The sequence below is a fragment of the Aquarana catesbeiana genome, linkage group LG08, assembly GCF_042186555.1.
Source record: "Aquarana catesbeiana isolate 2022-GZ linkage group LG08, ASM4218655v1, whole genome shotgun sequence".
NCBI lineage: Eukaryota > Metazoa > Chordata > Amphibia > Anura > Ranidae > Aquarana > Aquarana catesbeiana.
This window is the reverse complement of record NC_133331.1, coordinates 71365852-71392915: the sequence shown is the minus strand read 5'-3', so window position 1 is coordinate 71392915 and position 27064 is coordinate 71365852. Positions and strand designations below refer to the sequence as shown.

At 42.8% G+C, this 27064-nt stretch overlaps 1 protein-coding gene across 1 annotated transcript; it reads right to left on the bottom strand.

The window, feature by feature from the left end:
* Nucleotides 1-19992: 19992 nt before the first annotated feature.
* On the bottom strand, nt 19993-26856 carry LOC141105820 (trypsin-like). Its single transcript, XM_073595954.1, has 5 exons — nt 26817-26856; nt 24421-24580; nt 21437-21690; nt 21133-21269; nt 19993-20142 (listed from the first exon to the last, which is right to left on the bottom strand). The coding sequence occupies exons 1-5, from the start codon at nt 26854-26856 to the stop codon at nt 19993-19995; spliced, it is 741 nt and encodes a 246-aa protein (XP_073452055.1).
* Nucleotides 26857-27064: the final 208 nt, after the last annotated feature.

Sequence of the window (27064 nt, the reverse complement as noted above, 5' to 3'; positions counted from 1 at the left end):
GCCTCACTTTACAAAGAATACCCAATCATATGAAAGGAAAATAAAACCAGCATTTTTGCTTGAACATGATTGCATAATGGAAGTCAGCAGCGCTTCCCCTCATTTACTAAGCTCTGAGGCAACTGCACTTGCAAAAGTGCACAGTCTATTTGCCTTTAGTAAATCAACCCCTCAGTGTACCTATAGCCAAGACAATTTGGTCCCTGACGTGTCCTCTATTCAAAAGTGTTGGACATATTTCTGTAATTAATATAGGGCATCTGGTTAAAGGTCTGTGAGATGTAGCCCCTTTAGCCTACTTGTGACGTCAACCAGCACTGCCTGAAAAGAACCTACAGGATCAGAAGCAGTTTCCATAATTTTGTGAAAGGTGTTGACATTATAAACTTAGTAACTTTCAAGTTTTATGCCACTGGATACCATGACGTGTATTGCTTGATATATGGGTCTTAGCTATAGTTACAACCTAAAGCCAGCAAAAGACTCTCGGCCCACTAAACAGGAATTGCCTGAGATTCGAACAATGTATGGGCAGGCTGAATGTAACCAACTTGATTGATCGATCAACTTGGGTACAACCAGCCTGTTAGATTGTACAGGCGATTATTGCTAGCGTCTGTTATATCACGCTGCTCTCCTGGTGGGGACAACTCCCCCCTCCCCCCCCCCAGGAGAACATATTGGCTCCACTGGAGGGATTCCCCCATCAACACAATCGATTTTCTTTCCTGCAACCCACTTTTTTCAAGAAATCACATCGCTCCATCTATGGCTGGCTTAAGTCCTAACCTAAGTCCTAAGTCTTCTTTCTGTCTCTCCCAATGTGAGACACATGCTCTACTGTAAAAAACTTCTACAATATATCTTTGTGTTGGGGGAGGAAATGTGGAGCATTTGGAGGAAACCCACATTAACTCAGGAAGAGCACACTGTATACACATAATACAGATAAGGGTGTTATGGGAATCCAATCTAAACACTAAACCACACCACCAACAGTTCAACCCATGTAACAATGTGATATTTATTTACTGGTATACTGTATATATGTGCAGCTGTCTAATACTTGCTGTTAAAGGTGAACTCCGGACAACATTTTTGATATCCATTCATTCGTTTTTGTTCACTTAACCATACACTATGTTCCTATTTGTGTTCTTTTCTGTGATAAGCATATAAAAACACCCGTGAGACCCCGAAAGACTGTGATGATGCCACAATCTGGGTTTTTGAGAAAAAAACAAAATGCGGGAAGACTTGACCATGGTGACCATGGTGCTGGGGCCAGCTGCGAAGCCAGTAGTACAGCAGCAGCAGTACCTCCACATTGAGATAATAATACATTTTATATGCTTTTTGCAGGAAAGAAAATTTTGGCCACACTGTATGGGTGTCTCGAGTTTAAAGTTATGGGTCTGCGACTCAGAAGCATGGAAGCTGGAAAGTCACCATAATAGCCAAGCAAGTAGCATTTTCAGAACATGGTCACCAATGTCACTTCTTGTATATAATGGTCTGCTGCTGGTGGTTTTGTGTATCAAAATTGTATCAACCAGCAAAAAAAAAAATGATAATAGGAGTATGCTCTTAAACAATAATGGTTTCTATTTGTTGCCAACAAACTAATTTAGACCTTCTTGGTTGATAATCTGGACATGTACAGACCTCGTACAACTATTCAGTCCTACAATAAAGTACAAATGTTCAAAATGAACATGAATCTGTATGTTTATTCAGACATATAGCATTTCTATAATTATGTTTTGCATAATTTTAATTGAATCTGTACATATAAGCACAGGTTGGGTCACCTCACCTGGCATCTTATACATCTTGAATACTTCAGCAGTGCTATCTTACCCAGGTTTTCCTTACCTGTTCAGAGGCTTCCAGGTCCAGACATCAGTTCCAAGCACACCCATAAACACAGGCTCAGTCTAGGGCACATGTGTCAAACACAGGGTCCGTGGGTCCTTGCATCTCTCCTGTAGCTGAGGCACCCCCCTTGTCTCTGCCTTCACTTTGCCTCAGCAGTCAGCAGCAGAGGACAGAACCCCTCCACCAGGTCCTGTGCTTCCCTGTTTAGCCACAGAGAGGCACTACCCCCCCCCCCCAAGTAGTAAGTGGGCTCCATACCAGTCTACCCTTCACAGCTTAAGTCTTAAGTTGTTACTTAAGATACAACTGACCCTTTGAGGGCAACCATAATGCTAACGTGGCCCACAATGAAATTGGGTTTTCAAATTCCTGGTCTAGGATGTATTTTTGTAAATTTTTGCAGTGTTTTAAACAGGAGAGAGGGAAGAGGGTTTAGGATACTCCAAAACACAAAACGGATACAGGAGGGCAGATTCTCAACCAAAAATCTTTTAAAAGCAGCCTTTGTTGGAGGTTGACGGGATATCTAGCTAATCTGAGACTCTATGTGAGCAGTCCCTGTCCTTACAGCAACCTCTGGCATTAATTCCCACAGCATGTTCATACTTGAAGACCTAGATCAAGGTCCTACTCACAATGTCCAAGGACAGCTGTTGTCCACTCAGCTTCCATGTGACACTCTTCAGCTTCCACAGGTGATAAACTCCAGCAAATATGTTTCAGTCCTAATTCTTCCAGGACCTCAGCCAAGCACAGAGACCTAACAACAGCTCTTCAGTACACAGGCTGCCTCAAAGGGGGCATCAGCCCCAGGAGAATAACCCTGCTAAATAGGCCTCCCAAACATTTTTTTCCTGAGCCACCTTATGGGAGCCCCCTCCCAGGGATTGCCTGAGGTCAGATAAATATCCCATAACTTCAGTGCATATCTCCCAACCTTCTGAGATGGGAATGAGGGACACCTATTAGGGAAAGTATGTAGGTAAAGTTGATCAAGTGAATATCCGATTGCCTCTCTGGGAATTTTTTTCCCCTATTGTAGCAAATTGGGTCATGCTTTGCTGGGGTTTTTCACCTTCCTCTGGATCAGCTGTGGGTATAGGATTGAAATAGATACAGTTCCTCTAATCTTTCCTCATAGCTGAACTCTTCCATCCCTTTTATTAGTTTGGTAGCCCTTCTGTGCACTTTCTCCAGTTCCCCGATATCCTTTTTGAGAACTGGTGCCCACAACTGAACTGCATATTCCAGATGAGGTCTTACTAAATGATTTTTACAGGGGAAAAATGATCTCTCTCTCTCTGGTGTCCACACCTCTCTTAATACAAGAAAGGAAGTTGCTCTCTTTGGAAACCGCAGCTTGGGATTGCATGCTATTATTGAGCTTGTGATCTACCCAAACTCCCAGATCCTTCTCCACTATGGATTCCCCCATTGTACTCCCCCTAGTATGTATGATGCATGCATATTCTTAGCCCCCAAGTGCATAACTTTACATTTATCAACATTAAACCTCATTTGCCACTTAGTTACCCAATTAGACAGTGCATTGAAGTCGGCTTGTAAATTGGAGACATCCTGTAAGGACATTATTCCACTGCATAACTTAGCATAATCTGCAAAGACAGGAATGTTACTTTTAATCACAGATCCTATATCATTTATAAAGATATTAAAGAGTAAGGGTCCCAACACTGAACCTTGGAGTACACCGCTGTTAACTTAGACCATTCAGATTAAGAGTCATTAACCACTACTCTCTGAATTCTGTCTTTTAGCCAGTTTTCTATCCATTTACAAATTGATCTTTCCAAGCCTGTAGACTTTACCTTACACATAGTCATGTATGGGGGAACTGTGTCAAATACTTTAGAAAAATATAAGTATACCACATCAACAGCCACCCCCCTGTCCAAAGTTTTACTTACCTCCTCATAAAAAGAAATCAGGTTTGTTTGGCAACTTCTGTCTTTCATGAATCCATGCTGTCTGTTGCTTACATTTATTTCCTGCAAGAACAAGTCTATGTGGTCTTTTATTAAACTCTTCAGTATCTTCCAGACTATAGAAGTTGAACTAACAGGTCTATAGTGACTTCGTAAAGACTTTGTTCCCTTTTTAAATATGGGCACCACATCAGCCCTGTGCCAATCCAGTGTTACAATTCCAGTTATTAACAAGTCCCTAAATATTAGAAACAATGGCTTTGAAATGGCAGAGCTCAATTCTTCTAGGATCCATAGGTGGATGCCATCTGGTCCAGGTGCTTTATCCACCTTTATTCTGTCTAAATATTTCTGAACCTTATTTCAACCTAACTAACTATGTAACTATAGTTAAACCCACGAGTGCTTTTTTACCACTACTGTTCCTTTATTTTGGTTTTTAGAATTTACAATTGTAGCAATTTAGAACTTGAATGAAAGGTTTAGCTATGTAAAACACTTTTTGATAGATGGCATGGGTCAAAAGTTGAGAATAATATGGCCAACAGTAGGAACACAGTATTGGTCGGGTCAGTCTCATAGGTTCTTGAAATGTCTTCCATCAACATTGAAATATTCCTAGATCCTGTCTCAAACATTGTGACACACAGTAACACACAGATTCCTCTCAAAAACCTTATCTTTTACTACACCCCCAAAAAAGTAGTCCATAAGTGTCAGGCTGGGTCACGGCTTCCCCATCACCAAATTCAATGTCAATGGAAGGTATGTTTAAGGTTACTCCATATCAACAAAAAAAAAAAAAAAAAAGAGGAGGGGCCCATTAACATGTTTAATAATGTACAATATAATGTAGAATTAATGTATACGTATGCCCATCCTACTGGATTTTATATATGTATATACATATATATATATAGCTATATAGATATATCTATATAGCTATATATATGTATATACATATATAAAATCCAGTGCCTATCCTGGTGGAAGTAGGTGCTCCCATTCCTTTTGTTTCATCCTAGTTTCTTAGGCACATGTTCCGTTTTCCTTTATCCTTATTATGACTAAAAGCAGAACCCCAGCCAGAAAATTTTTCATCATTTTGGGAAGAGTGGAGAATTTCTAAAAGTTCTCTTGAGTTTATATTGCTGTTTCCACCTCTGTTGGGTAGATTACCTTAATTTCTTGCCCTGTTACAGTCACTGAAACAATAGTTACACATCTTCCCACTGGGGATACAGACAAAAATACTTGTCAGTGCTTCTAACTTCTTCTCCACTTAAAACCCTGATGCCCAACCTGTGGCCCAGGCACAGCACGTGTCGCTTTGAAACTTTTTGTGGGGCCCCCTGGGCCCTTGTGTTTTTTTATTACCCTGCTATAGCAGTGATTTTTAGCAATCTCATGTAATACGTCTCCAGTCTTTAACTGTCTCCTTAACCACCTCAATACTGGGCACTTACACCCCCTTCCTTCCAAGACCAATTTTCAGCTTTCAGTGCTCTCACACTTTGAATGACAATTACTCAGTCATGCTACACTGTACCCAAATGAATTTTTTATCATTTTGTTCACACAAATATAGCTTTCTTTTGGTGGTATTTATTCACCACTTAATTTTTTGTGATATAAGCGACAAAAGAGCGAATATTTTGAAAAAAAACCCTAAATTTTCTACTTTCTGTTTTAAAAGAAACCAAAAAAAATCAAATATGGTTGAAAATGTAGGCCAAAATGTATTCTGCTACATGTCTTTGGTTTGTGTGAAAGTTATAGAAGCTACAAACTAAGCTATGCATTATTGAAAATGTATCAATCCTAATGCACTGATAGCCTATCTCATTTCTTGAGGCCCTAAAATGCCAGGACAGTACAACTACCCCCCAAATTACCCCTTTTTGGAAAGAAGACAGTCTGAGGTATTTAGTAAGAGGCATAGTGAATTTTTTGAAGTTGCAATTTTCCCCCCACAATGCTTTGGAAAATTAAGAAATATATATATATATTGTAACCTGGGGGACAGGTAGCAGGTACAAAGCTCCCTGGGATGAGCAGTCTTTCAGGCACAGATACCAACTCCAGTGAAATAGTGACAAACAGTGCGGTGTTTATTTGTGATATATACAAGTCTATATACAGGTGCTGTACAGTGTTCCAAACAAAACAAATAGGAACAAAAATAGCCAAAACAAAACCTAGCCGTGTCTCGGCACTAACTAAACAATATTTACAGATCCTAACTACCAGGCTGAGCAAGCCTACAGCTTGTCAGCTTCCACATACCTTTTTGCTCTCCTACACAGAAGCTTGTCTGAGTAACCCAGGCCAAGAGCAAGGGCTGTCTTGCTCAGGTGAGCTTTAAATTAGCCTGGGGGAGAGGACCAAGACCTGAACCGGACCATGGATCAGAGATCCCTGAACCTGTATGAGAGGAGCCTGGGAGATGTATAAACCCCGAACAGGACTTTTCCTGGCTCTCTCTGGGACGCTCTGCTACATATCCTCCCCCCTTGTTTCAACCCCAGGGTTGGAACACCTGTAGCCCAACAGGAGTGAACCCGGGACAGGGCATCTACATTCCCCATCTCAACACCTGGCCTGTGTTTTACAGTGAATGAGTAATCCTGTAGAGCCAAAAACCACCGGTTCACCCGTCTATTAGTCTCCTTCTTTTGGGCCATCCATTTCAGAGGAGCATGGTCAGTTATTAACTCAAACTGGCGCCCTAACAAATAGTACCTGAGTGCGTCTACGGCCCACTTTATGGCTAAACACTCCTTTTCAATAACTGCATACCTTTGCTCATGGTCATTGAGCTTTCTGCTTAGGTACACCACAGGGTGTTCTTCCCCATTGTGTACCTGTGATAGTACTGCCCCAATACCAACATCAGACGCATCCGTCTGAACCAAAAAATCTTTGGAGAAATCGGGGGAGTACAGTACTGGTTGTGCACAAAGAGCCTTCTTCAGGACTTGGAAAGACTCCTCTGCTACTGAGGACCATTTCACCATTACAGAGTCTTTCCCTTTCGTAAGGTCTGTCAGTGGGGCAGCTATAGTTGCAAAATTTGGGATAAATCTTCTATAATACCCTGCAATGCCAAGAAAGGCCCTGACCTGCTTCTTGTTTGCAGGACGTGGCCATTCCTGGATGGCTTCTATTTTATTCACTTGAGGTTTTATGACACCACGCCCAATAGTGTAGCCCAAATACTTGGCTTCCTCTAGACCAATGGCACATTTCTTTGGATTTGCTGTAAAACCTTCTTTGAAGAGGGAATCAATGACTGCCTGGACACGGGGCAAGTGAGACTCCCAGTCAGTGCTATGTACCACTATGTCATCTAAATATGCTGCTGCATATTGTCGGTGGGGTCTTAGAGTCCTGTCCATGGCCATTTTGAAACCCAAAAGGCATTTTTTTGTATTGAAAGGAACCCTCCGGGGTCACAAATGCGGTCTTCTCTTTGGCGCTACCAGTCAGGGGTATTTGCCAATAACCTTTTGTCAAGTCCAAAGTGGTCAGATAGCGAGCCTTGCCAAGTCGGTCTATAAGTTCGTCCACTCTGGGCATTGGGTACGTGTCAAACTTTGTCACTGCATTAAGCTTCCTGAAGTCATTACAGAACCTCCAAGTGCCATCCGGTTTTGGGACTAACACGATGGGGCTAGACCAGTCACTATTGGATTCCTCAATGACATCTAGCTCCAACATTCTTTTAACTTCCTCGCTGATGTCCTTTCTCCTCGCTTCAGGAATTCGGTATGGTTTGAGCTTGACACGGACCCCAGGTTCAGTAACAATATCATGCTGAACTGCTGAAGTCGTGCCAGGTAACTCTGAAAATTTCTCTCTATTTCTTACCAGGAATTCTCTAGTTTCCTGCTTTTGAGAATATGACAGGGTGTCTGGAATAGTGACCTCGGGGATCAGAAGGGACTCAGCACCCTTAGGCGTTACCGGGAGGGACCTCGCAGTTAACGCCAGTCTATCCTTCCAGGGCTTTAACAGGTTTATGTGGTAAATCTGTTCGGGCTTCCTTTTCCCTGGTTGATATATTTTGTAATTGACCTCCCCAACTCTTTCAATTACTTCAAAGGGACCCTGCCACTTAGCCAGGAACTTGCTCTCAGTGGGAACTAACACCAGGACTCTGTCACCAGGTGAGAAAACACGGAGTTGGGCCCCCCTGTTGTATATCCTCTGTTGAGCTGTTTGGGCCTGCAGTAAGTGTTCTTTTACCATCGGCATGATTGCTGCAATCCTGTCCTGCATTTGAGCGATATGCTCAATGACACTTTTATGGGGTGTCTGCTCCCCCTCCCAAGTTTCTTTGGCTATGTCCAAGAGTCCCCGAGGGTGTCTTCCATAAAGCAACTCAAAGGGAGAGTACCCCGTGGAGGACTGGGGAACCTCCCTGATGGCAAACATCAAGTATGGTATCAGGAAGTCCCAGTTTTTCCCATCCTTGTCAACAACCTTTTTTAACATGCTCTTTAATGTTTTATTGAAGCGTTCCACCAAGCCATCTGTTTGAGGATGGTACACCGAGGTTCGCAATTGCGTCACCTTAAATAACTTGCACAGCTCTCTAGTTATTCGTGACATAAATGGGGTGCCCTGGTCTGTAAGGACTTCTTTAGGGACTCCAACACGACTGAACACCATAAACAGCTCTTTTGCAATGTTTTTAGCAGACGCGGTGCGTAAGGGAATGGCCTCTGGGTAACGGGTAGCATAATCCATGATTACGAGGATATGCTGATGACCTCGGGCAGACTTGGGGAGTGGACCCACAAGGTCCATGGCAATCCTCTCAAAGGGCACTTCAATAATGGGCAAGGGCACTAAAGGACTTCGGAAGTGTTGTAGTGGGGCTGACATCTGACACACAGGACAGGATTGACAATAATTCGCAATATCCTTCTGTATTCCGGGCCAATAAAACCTGCGCAACACCCTTTCAGTAGTTTTCTCAACCCCTAAATGACCTCCTAGCAAGTGCCCATGGGCAAGTTCCAACACCACCCGTCTGTATGGCTTAGGGACCACCAACTGTTCAACCACTTCATAATTTTTTTTACATACACGATACATTAAATCCTCATTGCTGCTAAAATAAGGAAAACAGAGCCTGTCCACTGATTCGACAGGTACATCATTAATCACCATTACATTTTCCCAGGCCCTGGCAAGGGTTGGGTCTTTTCTCTGCTCGGTACCAAAATTTTCCTTGTGTACATTAAGGTCAGCAAACTCCAACGTAGGCTCAGATTCAGCAGATGGCTGTCCAGCTCCACTGGTTGTGGGGACCTCCTCAGGCTCCTCCAGCTCTCCTGCCATAACTGAGAAAGGAAAACCTGGGGAGCCCTGAGAAGAGTCCCCTGAACCCACATTGTCAGTAGCGGCCAGGAGTTCTGGCTCTGTCACTGAGTCAGCTACTGCGACCGGGTCGGGACGATCCCACAGTTCCCAAAACTTAGGGAAGTCCCTACCAATGATGGCCTCGTGCACCAAGTGGGGCACAAGTCCGACCGGATGGGTCACCGTACCTAAGCCAGTTTTAAACTGAACAGTGGCTATAGGATACTCGCGGGTATCCCCATGTACACAGATCACAGCAACTTTTTTAGCATGCAAATTCACAGTGTCAACCATCTCAGCTGTAACCAAAGTCACTAGACTTCCAGAGTCTAGCAAGGCCGTAATAGGCTTATTATTAACAGTCATTTGGCACATGTGTTTTCCCATACTTGGTGCTGCAGCGCATGAAACAGCAGCAAACATAGCCTGCCTTCTAATAGACAGATCGCACTGCATTGGTTCATCTGTCAATGGACAATTTGCTGCAACATGTCCCAGTTCTTGGCAACGAAAACACCTGATGTTTCCACAGTTTGGTTTGCTGACAGGCAGTAGCTTCCCTTGTTTGGGACGCCAAACTTCAGTCCTGGCACCAAAAATCCTCCCCCCTATTTCCTTGCCATGCTTACCACCCACTTCCCCTGGAACAGTCTTACCGGTTGCCTGGGGAGACCGTGGCTTTGGGCGGAAAGTCCGTGCGGCTGTAGGGATGGCGACCAGGTTCTCTGCAGCAAAGTACCTTTCAACAAGTTCCACGAGGTTGTCCGCCGAGTTGGGGTCTCCTTGACTCACCCACTTCTGCAGGGGAACTGGAAGTGACCTCAGGAACCGGTCCATGACCACACGCTCCACTATTTGTGGCCCAGACAGGGACTCCGGCTGTAGCCATTTTCTCACCAAGTGAATTAGGTCGAACATCTGCGATCTTGGGGGCCTCTCGTCTTGGAAGAACCAGCTGTGGACCCGCTGTGCTCGAACTGCCAAGGTGACACCAAGTCGCGCCAGGATTTCCCGATTGACCTTTTCATAGTCTCCTGCTTCTGCTGACTCCAAATCATAGTAGGCCTTCTGCGATTCTCCAGACAGCAAGGGGGCGACCAGTCCTGCCCACTGGGTTTTGGGCCAACCTTCCCTCTCAGTGGTCCGTTCAAACGTTAAGAGAAAGGCCTCTGGATCATCATCTGCAGTCATCTTGGAAAGAAAGCGACCCACATGGATGGCTGAAGGCTTGTCTCCAACAACATTAACTTTAGCAGGTGACCACTGTGCTAGCGTCTCCACAACCGCAGCCAAGGTTTTCCTATCCTCTTTTGCATCATTGGCTAGCTGTTCAAACAGCCTCTTCGATAACTCATTTGTTTGTTGCTGTGTGGCGTTTGCTTGATGCAGTGCAGCGTTTGCTTGTTGCTGTGCAGCATTGGATTGTTGCTGTGCAGCGTTGGATATCACCAATTGTTTTAGGATTTCCTCCATGTTTAGTCACTCTAGGTACTGGCCTTTTAAGTAGTAACTTACTACAGCTGGTCGCAGTCTCCACCATATGTAACCTGGGGGACAGGTAGCAGGTACAAAGCTCCCTGGGATGAGCAGTCTTTCAGGCACAGATACCAACTCCAGTGAAATAGTGACAAACAGTGCGGTGTTTATTTGTGATATATACAAGTCTATATACAGGTGCTGTACAGTGTTCCAAACAAAACAAATAGGAACAAAAATAGCCAAAACAAAACCTAGCCGTGTCTCGGCACTAACTAAACAATATTTACAGATCCTAACTACCAGGCTGAGCAAGCCTACAGCTTGTCAGCTTCCACATACCTTTTTTCTCTCCTACACAGAAGCTTGTCTGAGTATCCCAGGCCAAGAGCAAGGGCTGTTTTGCACAGGTGAGCTTTAAATTAGCCTGGGGGAGAGGACCAAGACCTGAACTGGACCATGGATCAGAGATCCCTGAACCTGTATGAGAGGAGCCTGGGAGATGTATAAACCCCGAACAGGACTTTTCCTGGCTCTCTCTGGGACGCTCTGCTACAATATATATATATATATATATATATATATATATTTTTTTTTTTTTTTTTCTTCACTAAATTGTCATATTTACAAGTTATTTCTCACACACGGTGCAGGCGTAATTGCAATTACACCCCAAAATACATTCTGCTATTCGTCCTGAGTATGGCGATACCCCATGTGTGAGACTTTTCCACAGCCTGGCCACATACAGAGGCCCGACATCCATGTAGCACCATCAGACGTTCTAAAGGCATAAATTACACATTTCATTTCCTGAGTACCTATCACATTTTTGAAGGCCCTGGAGCACCAGGACAATGGAATTACCCACAAAATGACCCCATTTTGGAAAGAAAACACCCCAATGTATATTCTGTGAGGCATAATGAGTCTTTTGAACATGTCATTTCTTTCCAAAAGTTTTTGGAAAATGTGGAATGAAAATGAAAACCTATTTTTTTCTCACAAAGTTGTCAATTTAGAAGATCTTTCTAACACATAGCATGTACATAGCCAAAATTACACCCCAAAATACATTCTGCTACTTGTCCCGAGCATAGCGATACCCCATGTGTGAGACTTTTCCACAGCCTAGCCACATACAGAGGCCCGACATCCATGTAGCACCATCAGTCATTCTAAAGGCATAAATTACACATTTCATTTCCTGAGTACCTATCACAATTTTGAAGGCCCTGGAGCACCAGGACAATGGAATTACCCACAAAATGACCCCATTTTGGAAAGAAAACACCCCAATGTATATTCTATGAGGCATAATGAGTCTTTTGAACATGTCATTTCTTTCCAAAAGTTTTTGGAAAATGTGGAAAGAAAATGAAAACATATTTGTTTCTCACAAAGTTTTTAATTTAGAAGATCTTTCTAACACATAGCATGTACATAGCCAAAATGACACCCCAAAATACATTCTGCTACTCATCCTGAGTATGGCAATACCCCATGTGTGAGACTTTTCCACTACTTGGCCACATACATAGGCCCAACATGCAAGTAGCACCTTCAGGCTTCTAACAGCATGTACACACCAAGAATTACACCCCAAAATACATTCTGCTGAGCAAAGGGTAAAAAAAAGGCTCACCTGTGGTTTTAGCAGGCAGGAATACCGTTCCAGAGCAGTCAAAGCATTTGTCCAGACAGCCAAAGCAAATTTCCATCAATTGCCCAGGCAGCAAACAGATATGGAAAAGTATGAACATGGTTCAGTACAGTCCAAGGTTTAGCAGGCAGTTCCAGTGGCAGGCAGAGGCATGGCCAGTTCAGGTGGCAGGCAGAGGCATGGCCAGTTCAGGTGGCATGCAAAGGCATGGCCAGTTCAGGTTTCAGGTAAAGGCATGGCCAGTTCAGGTGGCAGGCAGAGGCATGACCAGTTCAGGTGGCAGCAGGCAGCACTATAACATTGGGCCTTGGTCAGGTAAGACCTGAGGACAGGGTAGCGGCTTCTTCCCACCCAAATCTCTACGAAGCCTCTGAATCTCCAGACCCTAATCTGAGAAAACTAAAAACCCGGAAAAAAACGTTTTCTCCACACGGACAACCTTTTCTGGAGCCCCTCACATATGTGAGACCCCTGTGCTGTACAGTGGCAGGACAAATGATTAGTTTAGGGCAGGCAAAAAGCATGGTCATTTAACAGGCCCAGGTCAATTCACGTTGAAGGCAGAAACATGTTTGGCAGAGGCATAGTCGTTAACAGTCCGGGTCATTCACAGAAATGGCAGATAGTGGAAGCTGGAAAAAAATCATCTTCACTACTGATAGTGTAGTGAAGCATGATAGCTCCAATAGCACTCTCCAATACAGAGGCCTGGCTGGGAGGGACATTGGGGACAGAAGTATCGGTTTCATGGCAAATTCCTCTACTTGAACACGCACAACATTTTTTGGGGGGTTTGCGACCTGTTTGGGCAAGAGGGAAGATTTCGGGAAAGTGCCTTTCATGGAGTCTGGCTAATGCATCAGAGCGAATTAGTTGAGGGGCTTGGCCATGGGGATAGAGAAGGGCTGTGATAACGTCTTCTTGGAATTTCAGATAGGTTAGGGAACTTTGGGTGCACTTAGAAAAAATAATATATGAATTGAACAGGGCTAGTTGCATCAAATAAATGGCAACTTTCTTGTACCAAAACAGTGATTCCTGGTGGCCAAGTAGGGTTGCATCATCTGGTCGTTCATATCCACCCCCCATGTATAGGTTATACTCATGCACACATTTTGGCTTCTGGATGGGGCCTTTTCTTCTCTGCAGTTCCAACAGGGTTTCATCATGCATTGTGGAAAGGATGTAGACATCTCTTTTTTTATCTCTCCACTTCAGCGCTAGTACCTCTTCAGCCCACATACTGGCCATTTCACCCTGTTTCAATTTCTTGGCGACCAATCTCTGTGGGAAGCCTTTGCGGTTGGTCCGTGCTGTCCCACAGGCCACAGTCTTCTTTTGGTACAAATGGCGGGAAAGTGGGAGACTCGTGTAGAAATTGTCTACGTATAGGTGGTAACCTTTCCCAAGCACTGGTTCGATCAGCTGCCAGACAATTTTGCCACTTGTTCCCATGTAGGTAGGGCATCTAGGGGGTTTTAGCTGTCTGTCTTTTCCCTCATAAATGATGAATTCATATGTGTAACCCATGGCCCTGTCACATGCCTTATAAAATTTTACCCCACGTCTGGCTCTTTTACTGGGGAGGTATTGCTTTATTCCAGGTCTTCCAGGGAAGTGTACTAGGGATTCAGCTACACAAATATTTATATCAGGGGTAAACATCTTCTTGAAGCTGGCGCAAAAAAAATTGATTGGGGCCGAATTTTGAATAACTGGGATGATTTTGAGGGGGGCATTGGGCATTGTTGTTGAAATGTAAAAATCTCATAATCATCTCGTAACGGTTTCTGGGCATCATTGACGAATAGACCGGCATGTGGTGGATAGGTTCGGTAGACCAGTAGGCATGGAGTTCATTTTTTTTGTCAGCCCCATGTTGAGGGTTAGGCCAAGGAAAATTTTAAATTCTTCCACGGTAAGGGGTTTCCAAACAGAAGAATGGGCATATGAAGAATTTGGATTGTTGGCTATATGTTGGCTGGCGTATTAATTACATTGCTCCACAATGTAATTTAGGAGATCATCTGTAAAAAATAAGTGAAAATAATAAATTGGGGTTACATTTTCTGACTGTATCTGAGGGCCTGGCTGGGCTGTAAAAAGGGGAATTACAGGTTCTACTGACGTATCGGGCAGCCATGTTGGATGCAGTAGAACATCTGGGAGGCTAGTATGGGCCCTGCCTCGTTGATGGGATGCTCCATTGCTAGCATCTGGCCTATACTCTAGGAAGGTTGCAGAACTGCAGGTGGATGCCTGCCTATCCCGGAGTGCTGTGCTGCTGGTGGATGCCTGCTGGTGGATGCCCTGGAGTACTGCACTGCTGGTGGATGCCTGCATATCATCCTGGAGTGCTGCGCTGCTGGTGGATGCCTGCTGGTGGATGCCCTGGAGTGGTGCGCTGCTGGTGGATGTCTGCGCCTGCTCATATCTCCCGATTCTCCTTGTTAGAATTCTATCTTCCCCAGGTTCCATCTCGGAGCCACTGCTTTCCACTGGCTCATAGTCGCTATCCGAGTCTGACGGAGAGAGTTCCCTGCTACTCTCGTCTGACATACTCTGCAGTATCTGGAGTGCCACCTCTGCACTGTATGATCTTTTAGTCATGTTGGCGGGCAGATGTGCCAGATGGTGGGCAGATGTGTCAGATGGCAGGCGGCAGATGTGCCAGATGGCGGGCGGCCGCGCCAGATGGTGGGCGGCTAGATGTGCCTGATGTTGGCGAGCAGATGTGCCTGATGTTGGCGGGCAGATGTGCCTGATGTTGGTGGGCGGCAGAGGTGCCTGATGATTGCAGCAGATGTGCCTGATGATGGCGGGCGGCTAATGTGCCAGCTGTTGACGGGCTGATGTGCCAGCTGTTGGCGGGCAGATGTGCCAGCTGTTGGCGGACAGATGTGCCAGTTGTTGACGGGCAGATGTTCACTGTATGACAGGTGTTTTCACTGTTTTTGAGACACTGTGTTTTGGGTACACTGTGTTTTGGGGACACTAGCTGGGTGATCAGTGGGTAAACAGTAGACAAACAGCTAAAAACTCACTTATCTCCCGGCTGCAGCACAGATTGTCTCTTCCTCTCCTCACTGACAGGCTCTGTGTGAGGAGAGGAAGAGATGAGAGCAGTTACAACCGCTCTCTATTTACATTACATGACGACTGTGATTGGACACAGGCGTCATGTGATCAGGAGGGCCAATCACATGGCCCTCCTGTCTTGTACTACTCTCCTGTCTCTGGGGGACACAGGCAGATCGGGATCAGGATCGCATCGGCGCGACCCACTGTCAGATGTCACCCCTCCCAATATGTTTACATTACGATGGCTGTGATTAGACACAGCCATCGTCCAGATCAGGAGTGCAAATCACAGTGCCATCCTGCCATTCCAAAATGCGGCATGTCCGGGGGACACGCGCACATCGGGATCGCGCGGGATCGCGCGGGTGCGCGCCCGCGCGATCCTGCTCCTTTCTGAAGGACGTTCAGGAACGTCCACTCAGAAGGAGAGAGCTCCCACCCGGCTGTTAATGTGCAGTTTACACTGTTATACAAGCTGTGCACTCACTACTTTACATTGTAGCAAAGTGTCATTTCTTCAGTGTTGTCACATGAAAAGATATAATAAAAGATTTACAGAAATGTGAGGTGTATAATAACTTTTGTGAGATATTGTATGTCTGCAGTCTCTGACCATATCCTGTACCATGCTTGCAGTCTATAACCATCTCTTGTATCATTTCTGCAGTCTCTGGCCATCTCTTGTATCACACCTGCAGTTTCAGAGCATTTACTGTATTATGTCCACAGCTCTGAGAATCTCTTATGTCGTGTCAGCAGTCTCTGACATTTTCTTGTATCATGCCTATAGTCATCGACTATATTTTGTTCTGTGTCTGTTTTTTTCTCAATAAAGTTTTTATTGAAATACAGTGAAAGCATTACAGTAACACAAAAAATCTTAATTGTATACTACATTATGATGGCTATAACAATTCACAAAAACACAATATATTATAGCTCTAATAGTCATAGATTGTGTTTGTTCGTTTTACATTTAATGTATGAAAAACATTAACTGGCTGGGTTTCCCAGTCATGACCAAGGACCCATACTATATATGTTTTTGCTCACAAAAAATGTGTTTTAACTTAAAAAATGTTATAACAGTATTATATACGTTTTAATTTAAGTAACCTTACAAGGTTACGGGGATAGATATAGAAATAGAAATAGCATGTATAAGGTGAAAGGAAAGATAAGTGAAAAGAAAGAGAGGTGATTTAGATAAGCCATGAGGTTGCTAGGTCTCTGTCTGCAGCCGTAAGGGACTTCAATTCTTCAGAGTATTTGTACATAACCCATGCTCTCCCCAAAGTGTCCCCAAAGTGTTACATTTTTCTGTAGTTTCGTGAGCTATGGACCTTGTTTCCTCAGTGCCATACATATCGTGTACATTAAAGAGCCATTCTTTAATAGTGGGTGTTTTTGTGTTTTTCCAATATCTGGCAATTAGAGCTTTCGCAGCTGTAAGTAGAAATCTAGTCAATGATCGCTTATATCCCTTCCTTGGGCCGTTAGAAATGTGTAAAATGCAGCAAGCTGCCGTTAGTGGAATTGAAGTATCTGTAATGTGTTTAATGATGTCACAAACCTTTTGCCAAAAAGGACGTATCAGGTCGCAATCCCGCCATATATGGTACGTGGTTCCTTTTGCCCCCTTGCATCTCCAGCATAAATCTGAAGCCGTGGGGAACCATTTTTGAATTTTAGATGGTGTATTGTACCAATTTGTCAAAAGTTTGTAGGAAGTTTCTTGGTTGCCTGTGCTAATTGAGCATTTGTGCGCAAACACACATGCATGTAACTATTGATCACCGCTAAAAGCAGTGTTTAGGGCATCTTCCCATAATCTTTTGTGTTTGTTTAGTTCTGTGGATCCTGATGATTGCAGCCATGTATATGCCAAAGAAGTAGGTTTTTTTCACTTTTTTCAGCCTTTAGGCACGCCTAGTACAATATTTAGGTTTATTGGGGTTGGAGATGATGCTATAAATTTGGCGATATTCCCATTGTGATAATGCTTCTTGTCCGCTTGCCTGATTAAATTCTAGTAATGATTTCACTCTGTTTTTATCAAAACAGTGTATTGCTAACAAGGGTTTTATCTTGTCTTCTATCTTGACTGTTAACATTTTTTGACCTGGTGGGAATTCAGGGTTATTACTAAATGGAGTCAATGGACCTGGTAATGAGATCAGTCCTGCATTTTTAATAATTTTTAGCATGGCTCCTACAGTTGGATGATTTTTAAGTTCTGTAGAGCATGCTTCCCATGCAAACCAAGGTGTGTGTTTTGTCAGGATAGGCCCTTTGACATTTTCCAGACCCACCCAGGCCTTATTGTCTCCATGACAGTTCCAATCTATTATGCGATTCACATGCGAGGCTATATAATAGTTTCTGAAATTTAGAAAACCCATGCCTTCAATGTGTTTTGCTTTGGTGAGTAGCATGAGGTTGATACATGGGTTTTTAGACCAAACAAATCTCCTAGTCATGGAGTTCAATGCATGAAAAAAGCTCTCTGGTAACAGGACCGGTAGAGTCTGGAAGAAGTACAGAATTCTAGGCAAGATTGTAATTTTTATTATGGCTGCTCTACCAAACCAGGAAAAATATTTTAAGGACCATTTCTCCAAAACCTTATTAATGTTTTGTAGAAGTGGCTTAAAATTCATTGTATATATTGATCCCATTTTCAGGGTGAGCCTGATACCAAGATATTTAATGGCCTTGTCTTCCCATTTAAAGGTGCAATTATTCCATGTAGTTATTTCCTGTTAGTGTTAAGTTCAACGCCTCAGATTTTTTATAGTTTACTTTGAAGTTAGAGAGATATTTGTAATGTGCAAAGATTTTACATAGGTTAGGCAGTGAGATATGTGGATGGGTGATAAAAAACAGGAGATCATCGGCATATGCTGCAAATTTATATAATTTGGCTCCTACTTAAAAGCCCTGTATTGATGGGGAATTATTTACCATTCTAATTAATGGTTCAAGGGTAAGTGTTCTGTGTCTGTTGACTCTAATAATGAATATTCACAGAATTTTATGTATGACCCTTTGGGTATGTCAGAGGCTGCACTTGAGGCCCCCCATATCAAGAAAGTTTACCGCAACTGACTTACAGGGACTAAAATAAAACTTTACAATAATATGCCCCCTACAAATAAGACAATGAATACTCATCTCTCCTACTGCCCTCACTGCTGATCTTTGCAATGCTAAAAAGGAATAGTTAGCTGAAAATCCTACAGAATCTGATATATCCAAAAGTGTTGATTTTCAGTCCCCTGCTGCATGCTGTGGTTTCTCCTTCAAGCCAGTACATCACTATAGGACAATGTTTTAATGTAGGTGTTGGTGGATTGAACCACTATTTGAAGCAGGGGGACCAGGCACCCAAAACACCTAGAAGTGTCAGATTTTGGTGGATCTTCAGCCAGCAGTTCTTCACATCTGCAGCAATAGATGGCACATGAGCAGAGGAGTGTTGCACATTACTACAACATTTTATTTTCACATAAGGGTCACAATAACTTGGAAAATGTATTTACAATGCAGACAGTAAGATGAAACCATCTCAGTGGGGACATAGCAATACAAGTGAGGATTATCCTTTCCATATGATATTAGTATAGACTAGTATGGCTGGTGTGGGCTGCAGCATCAACACAGGCTGTGGGAGGGAGCGGAGAAATGACATCAGCTCTCCTATAAATCATAGCAGCCTTGCTGATGTCAGCGGAGAGCTGACATGTGTTAGCAGATGCTGTATTATCCCTCATAACTACAAGGACTTGTTTTACTAGGTTTGAATAAAACACATAATAGTGGCAAACACCTAGGAGCTTATTTTTTATTATTTAAAAAAAAAAAAACATTATAGAGCTATTTATCCAGCAAAACTGCAGTGTATTCATTCTGTGTGAATGGGAGCATAATCAAATGTTATTAGGCTAGTTTCTCTCCAGGTTGAACATTCTTAATTTATAAAAAAAATAAACTGGTTCAGGAAAATACTGCATTATGGCCCCTAGATGGAGCTGATGATCATAGTCAACAAGTATTTATTCCCTATGAATGTCAACTCCGTCTAGTGGCCATAATGTGGTATTTCCCTCATTTACTCTACTTCTTGTAAATGAGTAACATTTTATTTTGTCTCCATGCTCACAGAACAAATGTGTGTACTATTTAAAGGAAAAATAACTCTATCTATAAATAACATAGTAATCACTCAAAAGCTATGAAAATGGTGGGCTTTAAGGAACTACAAGAGGCACCGAGGTTAAGGTGTAATTAAATTATTGAATTGGTCAAAGATATAAGCAGATGTTTAACATAAAAAAGCCCAGACTATACAGTAGAGCTATTCAGGTGCCTGGTGGATCAGCCCAGGTTTCCAGGACAGTTGCCTCAAACTTTGCTCTACATTCTTCATTTGAAACACGCAAAAAAATATCACAAAATACAAAATATTCTATTGCATATGAAATAAAACAAGAAAAGTAATGGTTCACGTGCATGATTTTATTGGATTTGGAATGATACATGTCATCCTTCTCATCCCACCATTATTTGTAGAGATGTTTAGTTCTGGGCGATGGTGTCTCCAATCCAGGACACATAATTACACACCTTGGTGTAAACGCCAGGGTAGCCAGGAAGAGCACAGCCAATACCCCAGGAGACCACCCCCTGCAGCACTCCATTGCAAACCACAGGACCACCAGAGTCACCCTGCAAGAAAAAAACAGGCTTATTATCTATTTTACTGGTTTCAGATGGAAAATAACTTCAAAAACCTGGGTGCAGATGCCAGCAATGTTTCACTTACATGATACAGAAAGGAAAACCCATTGACATTTTATCCTTACAAGTAGGGTCTCCAAATACCGGTTTAAATGATATTTCCATTACTTGATATCGTTTAAGTGAGATACATTGTCAGAATTTTTAATAAAGACTTCCTTTAATCAAAGGCATTAGTTTGAGCTAGAGACCCCATTGAACCAGTAGAATGGCTTATGATAGATATTAGGTGGTTATACAGGTGAATGATGGTGTTGATCTCTCTTTGGAGATATGGGCTGCTACCTTGCTCGTATAACAAAGCGCTTGCTTTAGATGAGAAGGTACTTGAATAAGAAGAGAGCTAAAGGCATTCAATTATGCCAAATGTATAAAGAATAGCTAGCATACATACGTGAGTACATTCAGAAAGAAATACACCATCAGCCATCACTATTAGGGACACCTGTTTGCAAACAAACCTATGTGGTCGCCATGTCATAACTAAGTAGAGCCATGCTGCTTGGTTTTCATTGGCTAATGCCTGTGCAGTTGTCAATAGCATTAAATAAGCCGATAGCACAAGTGAGCCATTCAAAATTGCAAAATAGAATAATGTTCTCTCTGCCTAGGGTCTTATGTAAAGGAGTGCCAATCTACAGGTTGCATACTCAAGGGGGTTAAAGTTATTTGAAGAACTAGAGGAGACATTCTCAACTTTTTGCTTTGTTCATGATCGGATTCCAAGAGTCAATTCGTAGTGCCTTGTTATTAATTTGTCACCATCTTGGGACACCATAATATAAGATTCTAATAAAATAACCATGTGTCTGACCTGAGATAATACTCCAGAACCATTGTGCCCTCCTAAAAAAGAGGAATGTTGTTGCCCGGGATAATTATCAGGAGGACATGCTTTAGTGAAGAAGGTATGCTCACCTGGCAAGAGTCTTTGCCACCTTCAAGGTACCCAAGACAGATCATGTTTTCAGTGATTTGACCAGGATAGGAATTTACGCAGTCTTCATGAGACAGGATGGGGGCTTCAAGACACTGCAGGAGGTCTGGGTAATTAGCTAGCAATGAGAAATTCAGGAATAAGTGGACATCTGAACAGGAGGTGCAGTGAGGCTGTTGTACAGAAATTGTCTTAGAGAAACTTATTTTTGTTTCCTATATTTAGATAGAACCACTCTGCTTAAATTAGCGATTGAGAATAAAATTAAAACATACTTGGACTCACCTCCACTGCTCAGAGTGTTTCCCCAACCTGAAATTAAACACTGAGTGCCGGCCACATCACACTCGCTGGGCAGATGGATTGCCTGGATCCTGGAGCTTATCACTGCAGGTTGGGACAGTTTGATAAGCATGATGTCATTGTCCAGAAGGTAGGAGTTGTATTTAGGATGACGGATGACCTTAGCAGATGAGATGAACTGTTCTGTCCCCTCCAAGACCTCAATGTTATGTTCACCAAGCCTGACCTCAATACGTCTGTAAGAGAGGCGGATTTGTGTGGTCACATCATGCTAACAGATAACCCTACCTTTCCCTATAGCCCAGTGGTTCCCAACCTCAGTCCTTAAAGAAGATCAATCACTATAATTTTTATGTCACAGTTTTGTCCCCTATGGGGCAAAGTTCACGAGGTACTTTGTCCCATGTTGCTAGGTGCATTCTAACACTAGAAGTGGCCTTGAAGACCTTGCCTTTGAGTCTGATCATATGTTAGATGAGTTTATTACTTTTAGATCTAACATTCCATTTAAGTTAGGATTGGATTTTTACCCCCTGAGTTGCAGGGGCAAAGAAATGGGCAGCATTAGAGGCTGGTCGAACAAGATGTCACACCTTTAGCTTCAAAGGTGTCTGCTTTAGGCTTTGTTGTTGATAATAATTTAATGGCTCTTAAAATTTTGCGTGCGGGTCCTAATATTGTGATTAGGAGTTCTGATAAGGGAAGGTTGGTGGTCATCTTGAATGCGGAGATGTACAGTTTAGAGCTATCTGATGCTGATACTTATGTAAAGTCAAGAGGTAACACCACCAATGCATTCAGGAAGGACCTATAATCCGTCCTAGAGGGTTAAAGGGTTTTTTTCACTGAGGAGGAAGGGCAGATGTTTGTTCCATCTGCCCTTATTATGCTGGTGTTCCACCATCTACCCAAAACCCACAAGGGCCTTGAACCTCTGGAAGACATTTTTTATTTTTTATTTTTTTGCAGGCATAGTTTATTTACAGGAAAGATTCAGCCAGTGGGTTGACCATCAGTTAAAGCCTCTGGATATGTGTGTGCCTGAGTCTTTGTCTGAAAGGCTGATTGTTGCACGCATTGGTTCTTTAAATGTAAGGCTCAGCCAGTGGGTTGACCATTAGTTACAGCCTCTGGTTATGGGTCTGGATATTTGACAGACACCAAATAGAAAAATTGAAAGACTTCCCCTGGAAAGATGAATATGTGTGGGGGATGTGTGACTTCACTAGCTTTTTCTATGTAAGCTGGGGCTCTAGGCTGTCTTATATTTCTTGTAATGACACAGCAGTTATTCTTTGTATCATAAGGAGTTTATTTGCATACCCTGGATTATTTGCTTACGCACATTTTTTTTGTTTTTGATGGGGTTCATTATCTCCAGAGATGTGGAGCAGCCACGGAGGCTAAGTTTTCCCCTTCCCTCACTGGCCTATTTTGTTGGTTGGTTGATGGGTTGGTGGGTGAGAACCCACATCTTTGGAGATATGAACCAATTTTGTGCTTATATAAAGTTTTATTTTCATTATATTGATGATTTGTTGTTTGTTCTAGGGATAGTGACAGCATGGAGAACTGGCTGTTATATCTAAATGATAATGAGTCAAAGTTGACATATACTGGCCAAATTGAGCCCGTCACAGTCTCTCTTTTTAGATGTAATACTTTCTGGTATAGAGGGGCAGGTTGTTTTGGGACTTTATGGGAAACCATTAGCTGGTAACACTGTGTTGTGAGTAGACTTAGGACACCCCACTCATACTATTAGAGGCATACCAATCGGCCAATTTTTGAGGTTGTAGTAATAATGATCACTTTGACAGTGAAGTCCTATGCATTACTAGGAGTAAGGCAGGCTGTAGATCATGTGATTTTCTTTGGCTTGATTTCCTGATCAATACAGTCAGTGTTGATGGGGGACTTTCTCCCCTGGAGCTATTGTGTTCTCATGGTAGGGTGGCATGGGGAGCCATCCCTGCCAGGAGAGCACAATGATTACTGTTAGCGGCTTTAGCCGTTGGCAATAATCACATCCTAAAATCCTGCTGCTTATTTTGTGATGTTTTTACCTGTTTTTGATACATATTTTTTCCAACACAGGTGGTTTTTCAGTGGTGTGGCCATCCAGACTTTCTTCTCATTGATACATTAGCTGTGAACTAGTCTGGCACCTGCCTGTACTACTGAGCCTGACTGTTGCTGGCTGACCTGGAGCAGTGCCTCTCTTCAGTTGTATTCTAACTCTAGTTATGAGGTCTGATCTGGCCCCATATCCTGCTACAGTGGCCGATACAACACCTATGAAGGAAATGGCTGATTCATAGCTGCAGCTTGTCTCAACTGTGAGCAGTTTTCTTGAGACAAGTAATGGCAAGAGGAATGCAGAGGAAAGGGGGATATGTCAGCCATTGCATATTTTGGGGAAGTGTTTACAGCAAAGACAAGCAGCAGCTATAAATCGACCATCTCCTTCATGTCTGTCGTCAGATTGGCAGTGAGAGGAGGGGGCCAGGTCGGACTTCATACCTAGGGTTAGAAGGCACTTAGAAACATGAGACAAAGTAGTACATGTACTATGTCCCATAGGGGATGGAACTGTGAAAAATATATAATGATAGATCTATAAATAACTGAGATATTCCCATTGGGCCAATGCCTGTGCAGCTGTCAGTAGCATGGAAGAAGCAGATATCACAAGGGCACACTTTTCATTCCTTCTTGGAACATAGATTATTGTTCTTCCTGGGAACATTTATCTACAGATTGAATAAGCAAGCAATGGTGTTAAATAAAGTTCTATGAAGAACTAGAGGAGACATTCTCAACTTTTTCTGCTTTGTTTATGACTATGCTTAAAGAGTCAGTTTGTCCAATTTGGTGCCTTGCCACTGGTTTTGGACGCCTAAAATATTGTTCCTAAATGATTGTACCCCCCTGAACCATTCCATTTAGCCAATAACATTACTTACGACATATAGCAGTGAGCAGCAGAGACCACCCACTCCTCATTGATGAGGGACCCTCCACAGAAGTGGTACCCAGAGTACAGGGACACCTGGTAGGGGACAGAGTTGACAGGGCAAGTGTAGCCTCCTACAATCTTGTCATCATCGTTGTAGTGGAAGGCGGCTAAAAAAAAATATTTTTTTATAATTAATGAGAATAGTCCAGGGTGGGTTTTTCAACACAAATTAATAGCACCTTTACCTTTATGGATAAAACCTACAAAAGAGGTTCTGCAATATAGTTACATAGTTAGTCAGGTTGAAAAAAGTCACAAGTCCATCTAGTTCAACCAATAAAAGGGGCAAAAAAAATAAAAATCATATAATCCCATATACACAATCCTATACCGACAGTTGATCCAGATGAAGGAAAAAACCCCAGAAAAGCATGATCGGATTTGATCCAGCAGGGGAAAAAATTCCTTCCTGATCCTCCGAGAGGCAATCGGATACTCTTTGGATCACCTTTACCTATAAATATTAGTATCCAGTTATATTATATACATTGAAGGAGAAGTATAACCAAAGCTGTACTTCTCCTATGGATCATAGGAGTGCAGTTAATTTTGCACTCCTTTGACCCACTTTCAGCAGAGAGCAGGCTCTCTGCTAACATCACAGAAGTTGGTCCAGGCACCATCGCGACAATAAAGTCTAGATCCGCCAGGTGCCTGGACCGACACCCAGCTCAGCCTCTCAGCGAGTGAGGAGGGGGCAGAGCAGAGAGCTGTGACTCACAGTCACCAGCTCTCTGCTCAGGGAGCTGTCAGAACCGAGCGATCGGCTGTGTTTCGATCACTTGGTTCTCAGTGCAGAGGCGCCAGGGGACAGATGCAGCATCAGACCGATACTGCATTCACCTAGGTAAGTATTAATCTGCAAAAAAAACAAAAAAAACCTTTTCTTGGCAAGAATCCAGGCCTTTTTTTAAAGCAAGCTACTGAGCTAGCTAACTCTGGAGGGAGTCTATTCTACATTTTCACAGCTCTTACTGTGAAGAAACCTTTCCGTATTCGGAGACTAAATCTCCTTTCCTCCAGACTTAAAGAGTGCCCCTTTGTCCGACGTAAAGAGTGCCCCTTTGTTGTCTGTGATGACCTTAACGTGAATAACTCAACATATTCCCCCTCACTATGTATGTATACATGTTGATCATTTCCCCCCTTAATCTCCTCTTCTGAAGAGATAATAAAATCAGTTCCTCATAGCTGAGCTCCTTCATGCCTCGTATCAGTTTGGTTGCTCTTCTCTGCACTTTCTCCAGTTCCCTGACATCCTTTTTGTATACTGGTGCCCAAAACTGAACTGCATATTTCAGATGAGGTCTTTCTAATGATTTGTACACGGGGATAATGATATCTCTCTCTCTCTGGTGTCCATACCTCTCTTAAGACAAGAAAGGACTTTGCTCGCTTTGGAAACCGCAGCTTGGCATTGCATGTATGCTATTATTAAGCTTATGATCTACCAAAACCCCCAAATCCTTCTGCACCATTGATTCCCCCAGTTGTACTCCCCCTAGTATGTATGATGCATGCATATTCTTAGCCCCCAAGTGCATAACTTTACATTTATCAAAATGAAACCTCATTTTCCACATAGTTGCCCAATTAAACAGTGCATTGAGGTTGGCTTGTAAGTTAGAGACATCTTGTAGCACAGTTTCTTGTAAGTTTCTACAACAAACTTCTCTATCCCCAATGGCCCTCCAGATTTTGTGACAAAGAACTAGATATAACCAAGCTGGGCCAATGTAAGGTTAAAAACATCCCTGGAGTTCAGTTTCAAAGCTGAACTTCAGCCAAAATTAACAAACAATAGCCAATTAAAAGATAAAATAATTAAACCCGCTTTTGCTGCAATATTCAGTTCAACGCATAAATTTCCCCTGTAGTACTTTTTTTCTGCCCCTAGAGGCCCTTAGTCTAATGGCCAGCGTTATTCAACCCACTTCATCTGAGCCCAGGTTCTCTTGTACTCACCCCCAGGCTATGACTGGACAGTAAAAAGAAAAGCAGCATAGTGATAGGCTCATCTCTCCGTCCCTCAGCATGTTTCTTGCAAGCACATGAACTGACTGGGCCCTTCTACTTCTTTCTCCCACATTCTAGCTCTGCTGTGCAGAGACTGCAAGAGGCTGATATCAGGTCAGCTTCAGGTACTTACATTACTAGTTTTTAAAAAATACTTGTAACCATGTATTAATCATGACATAGCTTCATCAATCTTTGTCTTTTATATCTGCCTAGAGAAGAAGGCTAACTTCATTAAATAAGGATTATTCACCATTTCCAAAGTGTTAAATGTATATCATGTTATTATTTAGTCATTAAAAGTAAAGGTTTCAGTTAAGAACCTACCAGCAAGGCCAAGGAGTGAGAGGAGCAGAAGACACTTCATGGTGAGAGAGTGAGAATTTCTGGGGTCCACAGGAAACTTTTATACCACAAATATCCATTATCATGTGGTGACACCTGGAAGTTCCCATGCCACCATGCCAACTGAATGGAGGAAAATTTGGCAGATGTTGGCATTTACTCATGGTGGACATTATCAGTAACCTTGTTTCACTTCCAGCATCTCCTAAATCATATTATTCTGACACCTG

Excerpts from the sequence above, each read along its gene's own strand:
- LOC141105820 (XM_073595954.1), bottom strand. The coding sequence starts at position 26,856 with ATGAAGTGTCTTCTGCTCCTCTCACTCCTTGGCCTTGCTG. Across the intron at positions 24,581-26,816 it reads CTCACTCCTTGGCCTTGCTG|CCGCCTTCCACTACAACGAT; the intron begins GTAGGTTCTTAA and ends ATTTTTTTTTAG. Across the intron at positions 20,143-21,132 it reads GTGGCAAAGACTCTTGCCAG|GGTGACTCTGGTGGTCCTGT; the intron begins GTGAGCATACCT and ends TTTTTCTTGCAG.